Source organism: Sinohyriopsis cumingii, chromosome 8 (genome assembly GCF_028554795.1).
Source record: "Sinohyriopsis cumingii isolate HCF-2022 chromosome 8, ASM2855479v2, whole genome shotgun sequence".
NCBI lineage: Eukaryota > Metazoa > Mollusca > Bivalvia > Unionida > Unionidae > Sinohyriopsis > Sinohyriopsis cumingii.
Genome location: NC_142968.1, coordinates 44,289,470 through 44,306,276, shown reverse-complemented (window position 1 = coordinate 44,306,276; position 16,807 = coordinate 44,289,470). Strand labels below are relative to the sequence as shown.

General features: G+C 34.1%; 1 protein-coding gene across 5 annotated transcripts in view; it reads left to right on the top strand.

Annotated features, from left to right (window-relative positions):
* LOC149793394 (nicastrin-like) overlaps positions 1-16,807 on the top strand; it is a 60,543-nt gene that overhangs the window by 18,190 nt on the left and 25,546 nt on the right. For all 5 annotated transcript variants that reach the window (XM_089967376.1, XM_089967374.1, XM_089967372.1 and 2 more), the window contains exons 6-10: positions 353-607; positions 8,922-9,083; positions 10,059-10,268; positions 10,715-10,887; positions 12,694-12,892. In XM_089967376.1, the coding sequence (XP_089823502.1) occupies positions 353-607; positions 8,922-9,083; positions 10,059-10,268; positions 10,715-10,887; positions 12,694-12,892 (999 nt within the window). The remainder of the gene's footprint in view (positions 1-352; positions 608-8,921; positions 9,084-10,058; positions 10,269-10,714; positions 10,888-12,693; positions 12,893-16,807) is intronic.

Here is a 16,807-nt window from a genome sequence, read left to right as displayed (position 1 = left end):
CCATGACATGAAGGCAGATGAATTTAAATTTAGTTCGTGTTTATTTTCATTAACACTATAATATATTGTTAAACATTCTCCTATTTTCAAACTAAATTCATTGCTTTGAAAATTTATGTATTTACGTTATGAAAAGACTTTCAGATGTTTCTTAATTTATTATTCTTATAATTTAAAATTAATGTAGCATTATAATGTTAAGTTCTTTTATTCTTGAGTCTTATTAGCAATTGTTGAGGATAAAACATAGTGAAGCATGAAGTTATGTCAGATTTTCAAATTTTTGGTATGATTGTATTGAAACATTTATTGTATATGTATTTTCTATAACCTGACATCTATATTTTTGCAGTGTTACCACAAATTTAACCAGCCTGATTCTAATGGGAATCCCCGTGACTACCCACTTTGTGCAGTCGAGTTAAAGGATCGCATGGATGCAGCAAAAGATTCAGAGACCTGTATTCGCAGAACAAACCACCAACAGAATCTAAATCCTGACAAGTACTGTGATCCACTGGGCGATTTGAATGTGTATGCTACAATCAAAGCTGTTAATAATACCTCAGAGTACCCTGCCAAATCAGTTATTGTAGCTGCAGCCAGGGTAAGAAGAATATCTGTTTTCAAAGCCTCACATTATTTGTATGTACCCACACAAATATGGGAGGGATCTTTATTGTTAGCCTTGTCCATGTGTCCTGCATGTATGTATTTTTTAACATTCTTATGTGTGTAGCTACTTCTGCATCTAACATATATAATTGCTTATGAAACAAATCTTACTGCATACTGCACAAACCCAGATCTGCCATTGCATAATGCACTAGCTGATCTGAGTTTGTGAAGATTGTTAGGAATAATCAGTAGAACCAGCAAAGTAGACCCTGATCTGTTGTACATTGTGCTACAGCAACCAGGATATTTGTTGTTGCTGTTTGACTTAACTTTTAAACGAGTATATACGATATTCATGGATTGTGTTGTAGATGGCATGTTATCGACATCAGATCAGCATGTACGTATTATGTTGTTATGCACTTTCCAGACTTATTAGGGATCAACATGAATGTTTGAGTTCATTTGCCCAGTTGGGCAAGTTTTTGCTAAAACTAATTTGCCTGACCAATTCATCGATTGTTCATATTTGGGGTAAAAATGAAGAGGAAACCAGAAGTAATAAAACTTATTGATAGATGCTTTCGTTAATGATATATTACATATATATTACATATATATTACATATATCTAAATGTAAAGTTACAAAAAGACTAGATTACAGCAAGTTCGCAGATCAGTAAGGAAAAAGGGTAGCCAATGAAAATAAACTTCAGACAGTAAAAAATGCATATGATTATAAATTCTTGTTAAAAAAAACTTAAAACAAAAATATGACTACAGGATCAAACCATAAAATGATTTTTTTAATAGACTTGTAAAAACTAGATGACTGCAATTAATGCTTACTGGAAAAAATAATCCTGATGAAATTCAATCTTCCTGCATTCCTTATCCTTCTTGGCACAAACTCTCTTCAATGGATATCCCTGTCTTAATCTATTTTGTAGCTTTTTATAGCTTTTTCTTTTTTTTCTCTTCTTTCCGTCCACTTTCTCTTTCAGCAACAACAACCCATACATAAATGACAGTGGCATTTTACTCATATGTTCAACACATACAATTCATATACGGGTATAATGTTATGCAGTAAAATAAGGTTGCTTGAGGGCTAATAGAGAATAATAAGGTTGTTTTCGCACTAATGCAGGAACATTTACTACTTTAGACATGAAATCCTAATTGAAATAACTAATTCATATAGTGTTATGTTGTAAATATATTTGATGCTTATGGGACAGTTTTTACATCTGGGTATTTTGAAATTATCTCTTATTCATGTGGAATGAAAATCCAGTCTTTAAAGTTCAGGACCTTGTTTTGAAGTACTGACCGTATAATGTGTTAGGTAATATTCAAAGAGTTTTTCTTGAAATATAGTGACCTGAATTTTATTTCAAACTGTTGTATGTAGTGTGTCTAATGGAAAAGTCATTCACCACATCAAATGTAAACCATTTGTTTGAAGGAGACAGCAAACAGTGGCTGATTAACTCACCATAATCCCTGACACTTGTATGATATCAGATTGGAATAGCTCAAGTCGGCTGACTGTTTGCAGTGTGGGTTTATATTTTGAGTAATCTTTAATTGCAAGTGGTCACATTGCATGGGGTTTTGCACTAAAATAATTTGTATGGTCTATTTGGTCTAGAATGAAGATGGTACTAATCAGTCAACCAATATAGCCACCATAGCAGCCACTTGAAAATATCATTATCACTTTCTCCTGAATGGATGATCATCAATATGGGGTTTTCACCAGAAGACTTCTTAGGGTGTTTAGTAAATCCAAAATGAAAATGGTGAAGCTTGCACTTCCAATATGGCTGACTCAGTGACCGTCTTGAGAATCTTGTTATCACTACTCCCTCCTGAATTTATGATCATATTAACATGGAGGTTGGAAACTTGGTGCATATATTGGAGTAGTGATCCAGATTGGTACACATTGGAATAGTGTACACATATTGAAATAGTGGTCCAGATTGGTACACATGTTGGAATAGTAGTCCAGATTGGTACACACATTGGAGTAGTGGTCCAGATTGATACACACATTGGAGTAGTGGTCCAGATTGGTACACATTGGAATAGTGTACTCATATTGAAATAGTGGTCCAGATTGGCACACATGTTGGAATAGTAGTCCAGATTGGTACACACATTGGAGTAATGGTCCAGATTGGTAGACATAGTTATTACGTACTTTTGAGAGAGTGACATATGTAAAGTGAAGTTGTTTGCATTTAAAACATGCACAGTGGAAAGAATGTTGGCATACATATATGCTACTTTAATGTAATGTGGCTGACATTTCTTTGGATATTGTACTTTCGGAAATTGTACATGATCTAAGCACACTGTTAACTAAAATGACTGCTCCATTGTGCAAAACAAACCAGCCCGAATTAGCCTAAATTACATATCCATAGCAGCTATTAAAATAGGGAAAATGAATTTTGCCAGACTAGACAATACCAGCTTCTGAAAGTGCAATGAATGAATTACAAAATGTAAAAAAAAAAGTTACCTGCTCTTTTTTTAATACAATTTACCTCTGAAGTTCACATCTAGAGTAAGGCCAAGCTTTATGCTCTATAACCCATAGTACACCCATCAATCATACACCAAAATAAAGGGAATTAAAAGTTCTTTTAATTATACCTAAGATATACAATGTCTTTTTTAAATAGCCAGTATAACCTGTGAGGAAAGCCAGGGCTATTCTCTTTCTTTAAAATTCTAACCCTATGCAAAATATGAAACTATAGAGCACCACCATACTGGAATAGTAATCCAGATTGGTACACACATTGGAGTAGTGATCCAGATTGGTACACATATTGGAATAGTGGTCCAAATTGGTACACATATTGGAATAGTGGTCCAGATTGGTACACATTGGAGTAGTAATCCAGATTGGTACACATATTGGAATAGTAATCCAGATTGGTACACATATTGGAGTAGTGGTCCAGATTGGTACACATATTGGAATAGTGGTCCAAATTGGTACACATATTGAAATAGTGATCCAGATTGGTACACATATTGAAATAGTGGTCCATATTGGTAAACATATTGGCATAGTGATCCAGATTGGTACACATTGGAGTAGTGGTCCAGACTCCTACACAAATTGGAGTGGTGGTCCATATTGGTACACATTGGAGTGATGGTCCAGATTGGTACACATATTGGAGTAGTGGTCCAGATTGGTACACATATTGGAGTAGTGGTCCAGATTGGTACACATATTGGAGTAGTGGTCCAGATTGGTACAAATATTGGAGTAATGATCCAGATTGGTACAAATATTAGAGTTGTTGTTGTCATTTTTGAAGGGTTTAACACCATTTTTCAGCACACGATAGGCTATACATGGCGGCCAGTATTAATGGTGGAGGAAGAACCTGGGAACACTTCAGAAAGAACCACCGACCCACGAGAAGCTACTGGCAAGCTTTCTCACATACCCACATTGGCCAAATCCATGACTCGAACCCACACAGACAGAGGTGAGATGGCAGTGATCCGTAACGGAGAGCGCTTTAGGCCACTCGGGTACCCATGTTGGAGTAGAAATGCTATTTACTATTAAATTTTTTTCATTTCCCGGCAAAACTGAAATCTTTTTAATATATCTGTGAAGTCTTGCATATATTACATTTGTAATTAGATATGCCTTTTCTTATTCTCAATTCTTCAGTTTAATGTTTTTTACCATTTTCATTCATTGGTCTGTTCATCCATCCATCATTCATACTTTTATGTTTGGAGCCATTATGATATTTCAATGAATCTTAGTGTACTATAGGGGCAGATTCTTCATATTCAATATTTTTGCCTTATATGCCAATTTGACTGTTCAGCCTTCCATCATTCACACTTTGTTTCTTGACGATAACTTCAAAAACTGTAATATCTTTAAATCTTAGTACCCACATGAAACTGATAGTCTAGATGTGCCTTTTGCTATTCACAGTTCATCTTTTTCAGTATTTTAAATGTTTTTGTCCATTTGTTTATCCATCCTCCCATTAGCCACTCTTGTTTCCAGTGCAAATATCCCAAATATCTCTCAAAATTTTATGAAATACATATGAAACTCTTTATGCAGTTATACCTTTTACTTGAAATTTAGTCTACTCAAAAATAGTGCAGTATTGAATCATTTATGCCTTTTGCTCTTCTCAGTTATTCATTTTCAGTATTTGTATCATTTTTGTCCATTTGTCTGTTCATAATCTATCAACCATCCACCTTTTCATTTCTGGAGCACACTCATGATGCCTATCACTTTTCTGTATACTTTGTACAACAACTATCTATATTTAAATTCATTGATAAGTCTTTCTGTCTCCTCTCAGACATTTTTGCAGGGTGAGGAATGTAAATGACTCCATATTCTTATATCTTTTTATCCTCCACATACTATATATGGGACGGGCAGATACAGAAATTGCTGTCCATTAGGGTGTCTTTCCATAAACATCTTTATTTCCAGAGCACAGATTTTAAACCATTAAAGATATTAGAACCAAACACATGTCAGGGATGTTGTGCAGATATTTCTTTTGACACTTAAAGTTTTCTACATTCAATATTTGTTATATATGATAATTGCTGTGTGTGTGTGACTAGTTCCACAGCTTTTGATGAACATTTTAAATGATGGCAGACATCATTGGCGTAAAGCTTTTAATAAAATTCAGTAGTACATAAAATATTTGTACATAAGGCATAGTTTTAGAAAGCCTACAAAAAGTTTTTGAAAGCCTGTAAAAACTAAAAAATTGATGTTGGAAACTAAACTAAGGGTTTTCCACCCTTACTCAAAATGGTTGCTTGAATATACAACTGTCAGACTGCTTTGAATATCTCAGTTATTATATGGATTAACTGAAAGTGTTGTCAGCGGGTACCCCTCTCCCCCATAAACTGAAACCCCTCAACTCAGAATAACACACCAAATCAATCCAAAATTTAAATTTAATTTGAGAAGAAAAAAAAACAATGTAAAACTGAAACTCACTTTAGACTTGGAAATGTATTTTGGCTACTAAAATCCTGACCTGCTGGTTAGCAAGTGCTATTGGCTTATCAGTGAGACTAAGACCCAGAAAATATGCCGAGGCAAAGTTTAAACAATACTTCACACATGCACCCACACAGATTAGGGCTGACAGTAGACTAATCTTAAGTCTTTGCACCATGTAAATAATCCAGCCTTTAGGCAAATTATGACCTAATTGTCATTGATACTGTTTATTTGTATGCATGATCAGTTCAATTTTTTTATGTTTTTCTTTTAATTAAATATCAGGGCTTTATTAACCAGGCATGTGGCTTTTGATGCTTTTTTGACAGAAATCAACATAATTTTATTTCAAAAGCCAGATTCACTTAATTGATTTTCAATAGAGAAAAGTCATTACATGTGTTTAAGTAGTCATTTGTCTTTACTCATAAGTCAAGATGTAAAAAAATGACCAACAAAGTGTCACAGGATAAAATTAGTCTGATCATTGAGTATGACTCGATGCCGAAATGTACACTGAATAAATTAGGAAATATCATTGAAGAAACTAGTGTAAAATAAAGGAACAACATCTGTTTCAGATATTCCAAACAAAATAGAATTCTGCAAGAATAATGTGAAAGCAACATTGATGCAAACAAGAATCATTTCAGCAATGCCCAAAAATCTAACAAACGGAATAATCTTGTATGGCATTGATTTAGCCAAACTACTATGACCAAACAATCCCAATTATAGATCCTATAATATATAATTTCTCTCTCTCTCTCTCTCTCTCTCTCTCTCTCTGTCTTGTCATATAAGTGCTTAGAAAAAGACCTTTTTTCACATCTGTGAAAATCACAGTAAACTGAAAACCTCAAAACTGTAAAACAAAAAGTTTGGATTCCAAGGATTTGTAGTTTTTATGGGTTTCACTGTATTATATTATTATTGTCAGGAGATTTAGTTTCGTGCAATATATCAAAAATATATAAATGTTATTCTTTATCCACACAAGGCAACTGTAACCAGCTCATTTTTATCCATCCTATGAATGAATTCATTGCTGACTTTTTAAAAAAATCAGTGATCTTAGTTTGTTGACAGAACACTCATATTACTACTAATTGGTAGCTTACAACAAAAACACAATCTTTGATGAGCCAACTAGTGTAGTTAGGTTTAGCTGTTTACATTTCAAACAATATCTGGATTAACCAGTTGCTCAACTCACCCAGAGCAAAAGACAGACAGCTTTCTTAGGAGGCCTATGATTAACAGAGAATGAAACAAAGTTTAATGTGGCTATTGTTAGTAACACATGAACCAGAAAACTTTATCTAGGCTTGGTGGCCTACATTGTTAGTGTGTCTGCCTCGGATGTAAGAGATTGCAGGTTTGAAACCTGGCTGATTCATACCAAAGACTAACAAAAATGTTACTGACAGCTGCCTTGCTTGGCACACAGCATTAAGAGGTTAGTCATCACAAGAGGTTAGTTTTCTTGTGTCTTTGGATTTATTGTACAAAATAAATCAGCTTGGTGTCAGGATAATATGACTGGGTGGGACATTATGCTACATGTCTTTGACATGATGCCTCAGTGCTGGACATTACTATCAACTGCCACACTGTAGACATCATAGCGCCATGACAAAAAAAATGTAAACTACATTAAAAATCTAAATCAGGCACATTGACCCCAGTTATTATTATCGTGTGTAGTGCATACTTAGCCATTTAACAACATCATCATCAGCAAGGTGCAGAGCCTGCAGTCTACTGGGGAACTTTGTCAATGGACAGTTGTTCACAGTGTGTGACATGGTCTGAAGAGCTCCACAGCCACAGGAAGAGTTAGTGGCCTGGCCCCATTGGACAAGGTTGACTGCACATGGATCCTGTCCTGTCTGAAAGCAGTTCAGTGTGGTCTACAGATGACGTGGAAGGTTGAAGCCAAGAGGGCAGACAGATGGTTCAGCTATGAGGAGAGGTCTACAACATCTGTTGAAGACCACTTGACACTCCATGCCGAAATAGCCGTCATGTCGTCCAGCAATGAACCTGAGCAGATTGGGCGTCTCGAATGCTGGATGTGAGGTGATGTCCATGTACATTGGAAGTTTCTCACTGGCATAGACCTTAGCCAACACTTTTGTGGCTGTTTCTTGGCGACGCAGATGTGGAGAGGAATGTTGCTGAGTTCTGACCCCATTGTAATGGGTTGTAACTCATGCATTTCCCCATCAGAAATAGCTTTAATTCAGGCAGGTAGGAAAATACTGTGATGTAAAGCCATAGGGTGTATATAAGGCTCAAGAAGTGGACAATTCATTACTGTTTCCTGTTCTTATTTGAAAATCAGTCTGCAGGTGTATTTAATATTGTGTTTAGATATAATTTGAGTGGAGCAATTTGTTTGGATTTTTCATTGGAGTTACAAAGTGCTCATATGACTGGGTTTAAGTAGCATTTCCAGACTATTCTGAATTTATTCAAAGGAGTTTTGGACAGTGCCATTGTGATACAATCAAGACTGTTGGCACTTGAGCATATTGATAAATTAGCAAATTTTGAGACCTGGAATTCATTTGGAACACTCAATTCTTCTAGACTTTTAGAACTTTTAGGATTATTTTGGATTTAATTTACAATACTGTTAGTTTCTCTTAAATTTTCATTTTACAACATAGTTAAATTATTTAAGTTTTACAAAATTTGTTGTATTTGCTTCTTTCTGTTACTGAGTTTTAGACCATAGAGTCATAACACATTTGTCAGCTACCTAGATAAGCAATATCAGATCTACCCAATTGGGCCTCTTGTTCATGCATGTTAGTGTCAGCCTGAGTTACTGTGTTGACTGGTTAGCTGAGAGTGACATTCATACTTCCTGCCAATCATTTTTCCTCTTTTTCCTTGTGTCTTTGGATTTATTGTAGTATTTTTACAAAAGCAAAGAAGTAAAACAAGCCAGTTAAAGAGCAAAGATATATATGGCATGCATTCTGATGAAAAATGGAAAAAAATATTCCCATATTAGTTGGGGATCAGTTATTTCCCAAGTTTGAAAGTTTAGGGACACAGTTTTCCAGAAGATGTTTTTTAGTTCCTATGTTTGGGACAAGGAAAAAATATCCTGACCCAATATATGTTAATTATGGTATATTTAATTCTACCACTAGTCACTTGGTAGGTACTTCCAAGTGACTAGTGGGCAAATGGTTCCAGTTTAGGGTTTCATTTGTACTTAATTATATGCTTTTTTTCCTTTTAGATGGATTCTTTCTCCATGTTTGATAATATGTATCCTAGTGCTGATAATCATGTGTCAGGAATAGTGGCACTTCTGGCAGCTGCTGAAGCAATTGGGAAGTTTAAGGACAAAATCAAGGAAAGCAACTCATCCAAAGACATCCTATTCACATTTTTAAATGGGGTAGGTAATGAATTAAATAGTGCTGTTTCTGTGAAACATGTGCGACCTAGGGGTGCCATTTTAAATTTAGTAGTCTCCATTAATGCATTTATAATCTTCATTATAACTCAGAGTGATCGTATATTCATTTTACATATGACAATAATATAATCCGAAACTGTTCTTGTTTGAATTCACTATAATTTCAAGTTAATGTATATTATTGATGAGCACAATTTATATTTCCAGAGAATAACAATTTTAATGAATAATTCCACCTAAATGTAAAACTGAGCAAAACAATAAGACTGATTCTGCTTGCAGATTCTAAGGCAACAATGAGTAATTTCTCAAGTAAACAATATTATAAAGAAAAGACACAGTAGTAGGACCAGGATAAGGGTTAAAAGTTTTAAAAGTCCTTACCTTGTTTAAATGAAACAGTCCTTAATACAAAATTGGTGTCAGAACTGTTGAAAGCTTCATATAGTAATATTTGTATCCATTCATAAAAAGAGATTTGCCATGGAAAATAAAATGAATGAGAAGGGTTACCCCTTTTCCATAGCAAATCTGATAACATCCAAAAGAAAAAAAAGCAGTCTGCTTGATATTTAGTACAAATCCAGTCTTTTGTTTGAACTCACAGCATCAGCTGTTGTGTAATGAAGGCAGTCATCCAGATATTATTCAGTTTTGCATTATGTGTTATAGCATTTTTTTGCATCATACTTTTAACTTCTTATTTGATAATGTGAAGTGTTCTTTTAAGTGGTATTTTAAGTGATTGAAAACTGAGAACCAGACGAAACTACTTACCTTCATTTTTGTTTGTGGTAGAACAAGGGATTAAACTTAGGATAATATAGTTGCAGAGCAAATGCCTTACTGCTGAACTACCAGCTCCCATCTGTTAGGTTAGATCCATAACATTGTGCCAGTCCACCCTCTTACTGCATTTATTTTTGTTCACAATATAACCATGATGAATTGTAGGAGGCATTTGACTACATTGGTTCCAGTCGGTTGGTGTATGATATGCAAAGGAACCAGTTTCCACTGCCATTTAGCGGAGCCACATATCTCCACCCAGTCACTCTGGATCACATCTCCCATTTTGTGGAGGTCAACCAGCTAGCTTACAGGGATGACAACAAATTGTGGATACATACTGATCCAATCAGCAGGAAAAATATCTCTGTTGAGGTAATATTACATAATGTATATTATATTTTACTTCCTTAGATATGAAAATATATTCATTTTGAAATGAATATTATTGATACTAGATTTTCATTGTGAGATAGAAAAACATTGTAGACACCATAAATTCAACTATTGTCATTATTTTAAAAAATTGTGATTTTGCATACAATGACATGTTTCTTAGTACTTACTTTGGTGGATTTAGGAAGATTATTATTGTTTGAATATAGGACTTACTGGGTCATTAATTTCATGGTTTTGGTATACATCAGGAAATAGTGAATTAACATAATACCACCAAGATTTTTAGGAGTGATCAGTAGAACACGCATCATAGGCCTTGATCTGCCTGTAGATTATGTGATGACAGATTAGAGTCTGTGTTGTTTGCCATTGGACTCCACTTATAAATGAGTATATATGAAAAGTATTTTCCCATTTTACAGATTGACTCAATGATAAAGACTTTAAAGGTTTGTGGGAACAAATCTAATGTGGGAATTGAGGAAGTCGATCAGTCCCAGCCCCTTCCACCAGCTTCTGTACAGAGCTTTCTCAAGGAGAAGCTGTCTATTCCATCTGTTGTCATCTCTGACCACCGAAGAGCGTTCACTAATAAGTATGTGATTTAAGATCGACTATTACATCACTTTGATAAAAAAAAAAACAAGCTTTTATTCATAGAGATGGCATATACTTATAATTGTAATTTGATTAAAACATTCTATAAACTAGTCTAGGTTCTGGTGAATAAAATGACTCTTCATATAGTCGTATAGCTGACTGAGCACACAGTATGTCTCTTTTGTTCGTTTGTATGTATGTGTGTATGTATGTATGTATGTATGTATGTATGTATGTATGTATGTATGCATCTATGTATGCATCTATGTATGTATGTATGTATGTATGTATGTATGTATGTATGCATGTATGGGTGGGTGTATGGATGGATGGATGTATATATATGTATGTATGTACGTACGTACGTATGTATGAATGTATGTATGTATGTATGTATGTATGTATGTGTGTGTGTGTATGTATGCATGTATGGATGGATGGATGGATGGATATGTATATGTATGTATGTATGTACGTATGTATGTATGCATGCATGCATGGCCTGTATGTATGTAAATAAGTATGGATGTATGGGTGTTTTGTCTCCAAAAACCTCATGTATACATTCTAATGAACATTACAGTCATCATTTTCATAATAAATAATTTTACAATAGGTTGCCTTGACTGCATCAGCTGATTGCAACATATTCGAGTACAGTACTTGTTTTTTTTAATGCCATTCATGGGAGCCATACAAGTGATATGCATTCCGAGTGAGGAAATCTAACACTGAGGGATGCTCTAAAAGGATGTACCCTGACTGTGGATTAACCATATAAAAACTAGTTCACTATGACTGAATTTTCATGCTTCATCAACTTTTGTATGTTAGCCATTCATTCAGTGCCCCATTGATATCTTAGACCCAATTTCATCTACCAGTACGCTGATGAAACTTGTATGTGTATGAATCTTAGGGTGAGTATCCAAACCATATCTAAGCTTGGTCACTGTGACCTAATATTTATGCTTTAGAGAATGTTTTTTTCTTCAGCCAATAATTTCTTATGTCCTTAATATCTTGGACCATATTTACCTACACTTGGCATATAAATGCATAATCATACAAAGTTAGTTACTGTGACCCTTATAACACTTGGCATATAAATGCATAATCATACAAAGTTAGTCACTGTGACCCAAGTTTCACATTTCAGCGAACATGGTATTTTAAGCTATTTGATTGTTTTACCCTCAAAATCTTGGACCCATTTCACCTACACTGATGAAAACTAATATATTGGTGTGCATAATAAAGTGAGTAACTGAACCTTGCCAGAAAATTAGGTCATGTTGAGTGATTTAAGCATTTTTAGATTTTCATTCTTTACACACTAACATCACGGAGACACTTTCACTCATGAAATTCGGTATATGGATGCATCTCAAGGACAGTAATCAGGCCATGTCATAAGCAAATAACTTTGACCTAATATTTGGAGGTGTTAGTAATTTGTATATTTGATGCTAATTTTAGTTCACCCACAATATTTTGAACCTTATTTCTTGTATTCTCATAAAAATTGGTACGTGAATGCATATAAAAAGAGGTAACTCAAACATACCAAAGTTAGGTTGCTGTGACCTGAATTTTCATGCTTGAATGACTTAGAATTTTCAACTATTGATTTGTGATGTCCAAGCCTCTTCAAAACGGGGGGTACATAGAGTAATCCTCATGACCATCTAATATACTGAAATGAAAACTAAGGTTAAACAATAGTGTATTGTAGTTTTGGTTCTTTTTCTTTTCTCAGCACAGTTTTCTTTAATGCTTGTGTGCTTTTACCAATTTTCAGGTATTATAACAGCAGGTTTGACCTTGTGTCTCAGATAAATGCCAGTTATCCAGAGAATGTGAATCAGTCTGATTGGTACGACTATGTGACTGTCCAGGCCCAAGAACTGACGAAAGTATCCACAATGTTAGCCAGGTTTTTATACAATCTCTCCATGGCTGACTCTCCACCTGATGGTTTAAATGCTAGCGAAGAAAGTGTAAGTATTAATGTAATTATTTACTGTGAACAATTATTTATCAACACTCGAGTCAGTTATCAAATATATTATAAATTGGTGAGATCAGTTGAAAATTTCAACCATTAATTTGAGATTTTACTTGAGATATATACATAATATTTACATTTTGACCTTGCAAAAATTTAACTCAAAGTTATTTTGCCTATCTCACATTTAATACTTGCAAAACTCTTAATTTTAACCAGTGATGCTTTATAATTCACATAAGATTTGCTAAACATAAATTTGGTGGGTTGTTTGGTTCAATGCAGGCAGTGTTAACACATTATTAGTATCATGTTGAGGAATAATTGCTTTCATAAGGACACACCAGACAGCCCTGGATGGGTATCAAGCCTGTAACCCTTGGATTACAAATCTGATATTCTGCATACCGAATTGCAACTGTTCCCTAAATAAATTTTGCATAGTATAGATTACAACACATCTACAAATGTAACTGGATTCTTAATTGATTGAAAGTCAGAGTTGTTCTAAGTAAATCAGTGATAAAATGTGATCAACATTGATGCCTTTTTGGGCAGTATCAGTGAAAAATTTAAACATTTATTACAATGGGAATTACAGTTAGAATATTACTTATTGCAAAACTGCACAAAGCTGGCATTACTGGTGTTGTTTCTTGACATAACTTTGTTATATTACAGTTTGATATTTATGATACATGTGTTTTTTGTTGTATTATTCATATTATTATATGTCACTCTGGTACATTGATAGCACAATTACTCATTCATATATTTATGTTGTGGATTGTTCTTGGTCCTTTTGAGGATTTTAATAACAGTAACAAACTTTTATTTTACTAAAATCAGTAACAAAGTACAATGGCCATTGAGGCAACTTTTATAAATCAAGGGAGGAAACTCAGATTATCTATAAATGGTCAGACCTTATATTAGTTATTTCACTTGGATATTTTATCGCTGATGGTAATACTTTTTGAAGCAATAGTTCAAAATGTTTACAAGGAAATCACCACAATAATTCCCAAGATGATGTTTCAGCTGATAATATAAATTATGTGGTCACATGTAAAGACAACAGTTTTTATATAAAAAATTGATCATTTTGAGCTGTATGCTTATGGTGGTAAAAATGACCATGATTATGTAAATTAGCATCAGACTGGTTTTCAATACTTTTGGCAACTTAAATTTGGGTAAATGATTAGACCTTACGATATTCTCCCTGATGTTAACCTACCACAGATGGTAATACTCAAAACAATAGCATAAAATAGTTTTACAAAAGAAACAAATCCCAAGATGTTTCAAATATTATTATAAATTCTGTGAAATATAAAGAAAATTAAATCTGAAATAATATTGTAAAGATTTTTTCGAGCATCTTTTTTTTACAGTAGTAAAAATGAACCAAGAATAGTAATACACCTCTCCCTCGATAACTCACGCACCTCGGGGTCCGCAAACATAGTCCGCACTATAAGCGAGGCGTGAGTTACAGAGGGACCTCCAAAAATTGGAAAAAATCGCTTTTGACATCGAGAAAACCGTGGGGGGGTGGAGCCGTGTTGGGGAACTGGGCTGTTTATTGACTGAATCCTCATTTTACAATCACGGCAATAATAATTTTTAATAACACGCTTTTTCTAATGAAGTTGCTCATTATTCTGTTTAAATAACATTTATTTTCAAAATGTCCAACATATGAAAGATCGTTCCAACTTGTTTCAACAACCATCACATGTACACAAAAAAATATGTGTATTACGTCACTGCTTTTTGTTTCCTTATTGAGTCTGGTTCCTGTAATGGTGTTTAATATTATCCTGCCAAAGCGGGAGTCCCCAGGACAGGGAACTAGACTAACTGTTGATAACCGCCAAACAAGATTCCCATTTTTCAAAAACACGCAACATTTATTTTATGTGACAATTGTCTGCGTCAAAATTCAATTTTTGTATTGTTCAGTTCGTACAATATTGATGTCGTGATTTCATTGGGAAATAATAATGAAACTTCTTATTATCCTTGAGGATATCTCTAAATGCTAGTTCAAGAATTCTTAGAAATCCGCTTGCCCACAACGGTCCGTATCTGTGAAATCAAGCTCTTTATTTTACAAAGTATTCATTTTGCTTGGCTGCCTTGTTATCTTTGATCACAGTTATGAAAGAGTCAGTTAATTTAAGGTAGTTTATGTAACATACACAATAACATTTATAAGTGTTCGATTTATCATATGAAGTGAGTTCATCCAACATATGACCGGGGCAGCTAGATTTTAAGTTTGTTGTTTTTCATTCCTTTTAACTTTTCTTTTATTCCACCTCCTTTATTTGATTCAAAAGACATAATTAACATGATAATACAAAGGAGGACAGCTTTAATTCAGTGCAACAATACAGCAAATACTTCCGGAAGTCAGTTATCAAAACACGGTTGGCACTTAATTAGGTTTTCAGGGAAACTCTGGCAGACATAGCTGTTACGGTAGATTGACGCATTTCACGTTTAATTTGAAAAGGACACATTGCATTTATGACAGTTCCACTTAAAACGAACTTAAAGATAAGAACTAGAACACAAATTTCAACTGATAAAAAAAATTATTTAATTTGTATTTATTAAGTGGCGTAAGTGACATTTTCATTGATCGAAATTTCCTTACATATCGTTAATTGCGGTGTACTAGGATTGTCGTTTGGAAAGAAAATGTAAAACATTGTATGACCTATTTTTAAATTTGATATTTCATAGTGTTGATTAAAATTTCCAGGTCCTATCTACTGTTTTCGATGATAAAATGAGTGTGATACATCAAAGTTTCCGTTGCCAATTTTTATCGCAATTTTCTTCAAGTTCAACAAATATGGATACATTTTTGGGGTATTTTCTGGTTTAAAAAAATGGGATCCACGCCTGACCCTGCATTATAAGCGGGTTTGTGGGTTATCAGAGCGTGAGTTATCGAGGGAGTGGTGTATATCTGGAGTTCTTCCAGCTGATCTTTTGTAAATTAGTATCACTACGGGTTGTGAAGTCATTAGTATTTTCATTATTTTGATCATTGTTCTGAATAGTGTGAATTCATTTATTTTCATAGTTTCCATTTTATTGGCATGCAATATTTTAATTGGTTTCTAAACTTAGCAGCTTATGGAAGTTTTTTTTTTTATAGATGGCTTATTATATGTTGGGTCTTTAAATTTGCCAATTTTGACAACAAAGAAAATCATGAAAGTTTGTATCCTACAAATACTGTTACAATGGTCCCCCTGTTTTAGGGCCGCCCCTTCCACAATGAAAATGTGGCCTACTAAAATCGGTGGCTTCATTTGAGGGAGACAAAGTGGTAGAAATTTACTATTTTGGTATCCTGCTAGGCAGCCTTATAAAAGGGTCGGGCTCCCTTGAAAGTCTTCTAGATGGGTCATCTAGTGGTGAGATCATCATTCAGAATAGCATTTGATTATGATTTTAGAATTTAATTTTAAATGAAAGTTTTCTTCATGGGAAAAATTCGTTTTTACACTTTAATTTTAACATGTTCACTTCATCACAAGCCACCATGATTATTAGACTAGTGATAAACCTTTTCAGAAAAGTAGTTCAATTGGTTGTTCATCATCAGTACCACACATCTGGAGTTTTTCTGTAAGATAACTTGGTGATGGTGATAACTCCATGAATTCAGGGAGAGAGAAATGTTTCCAAGTATGCAAAAAATGACATTTTTGAGGAAAAATATAGAAAATATCTCCAGGCAATTAAAATCAATAGTTGGTCAGTTCTAATGAACTGACCATCAATCTTAAAATTTAAACCAATTCATGTTGGTTTTTATTAAAGTATACACCACTGTAGTCACATAGGTGCCTTTACTGATTGAATATAATATTAATTGTTT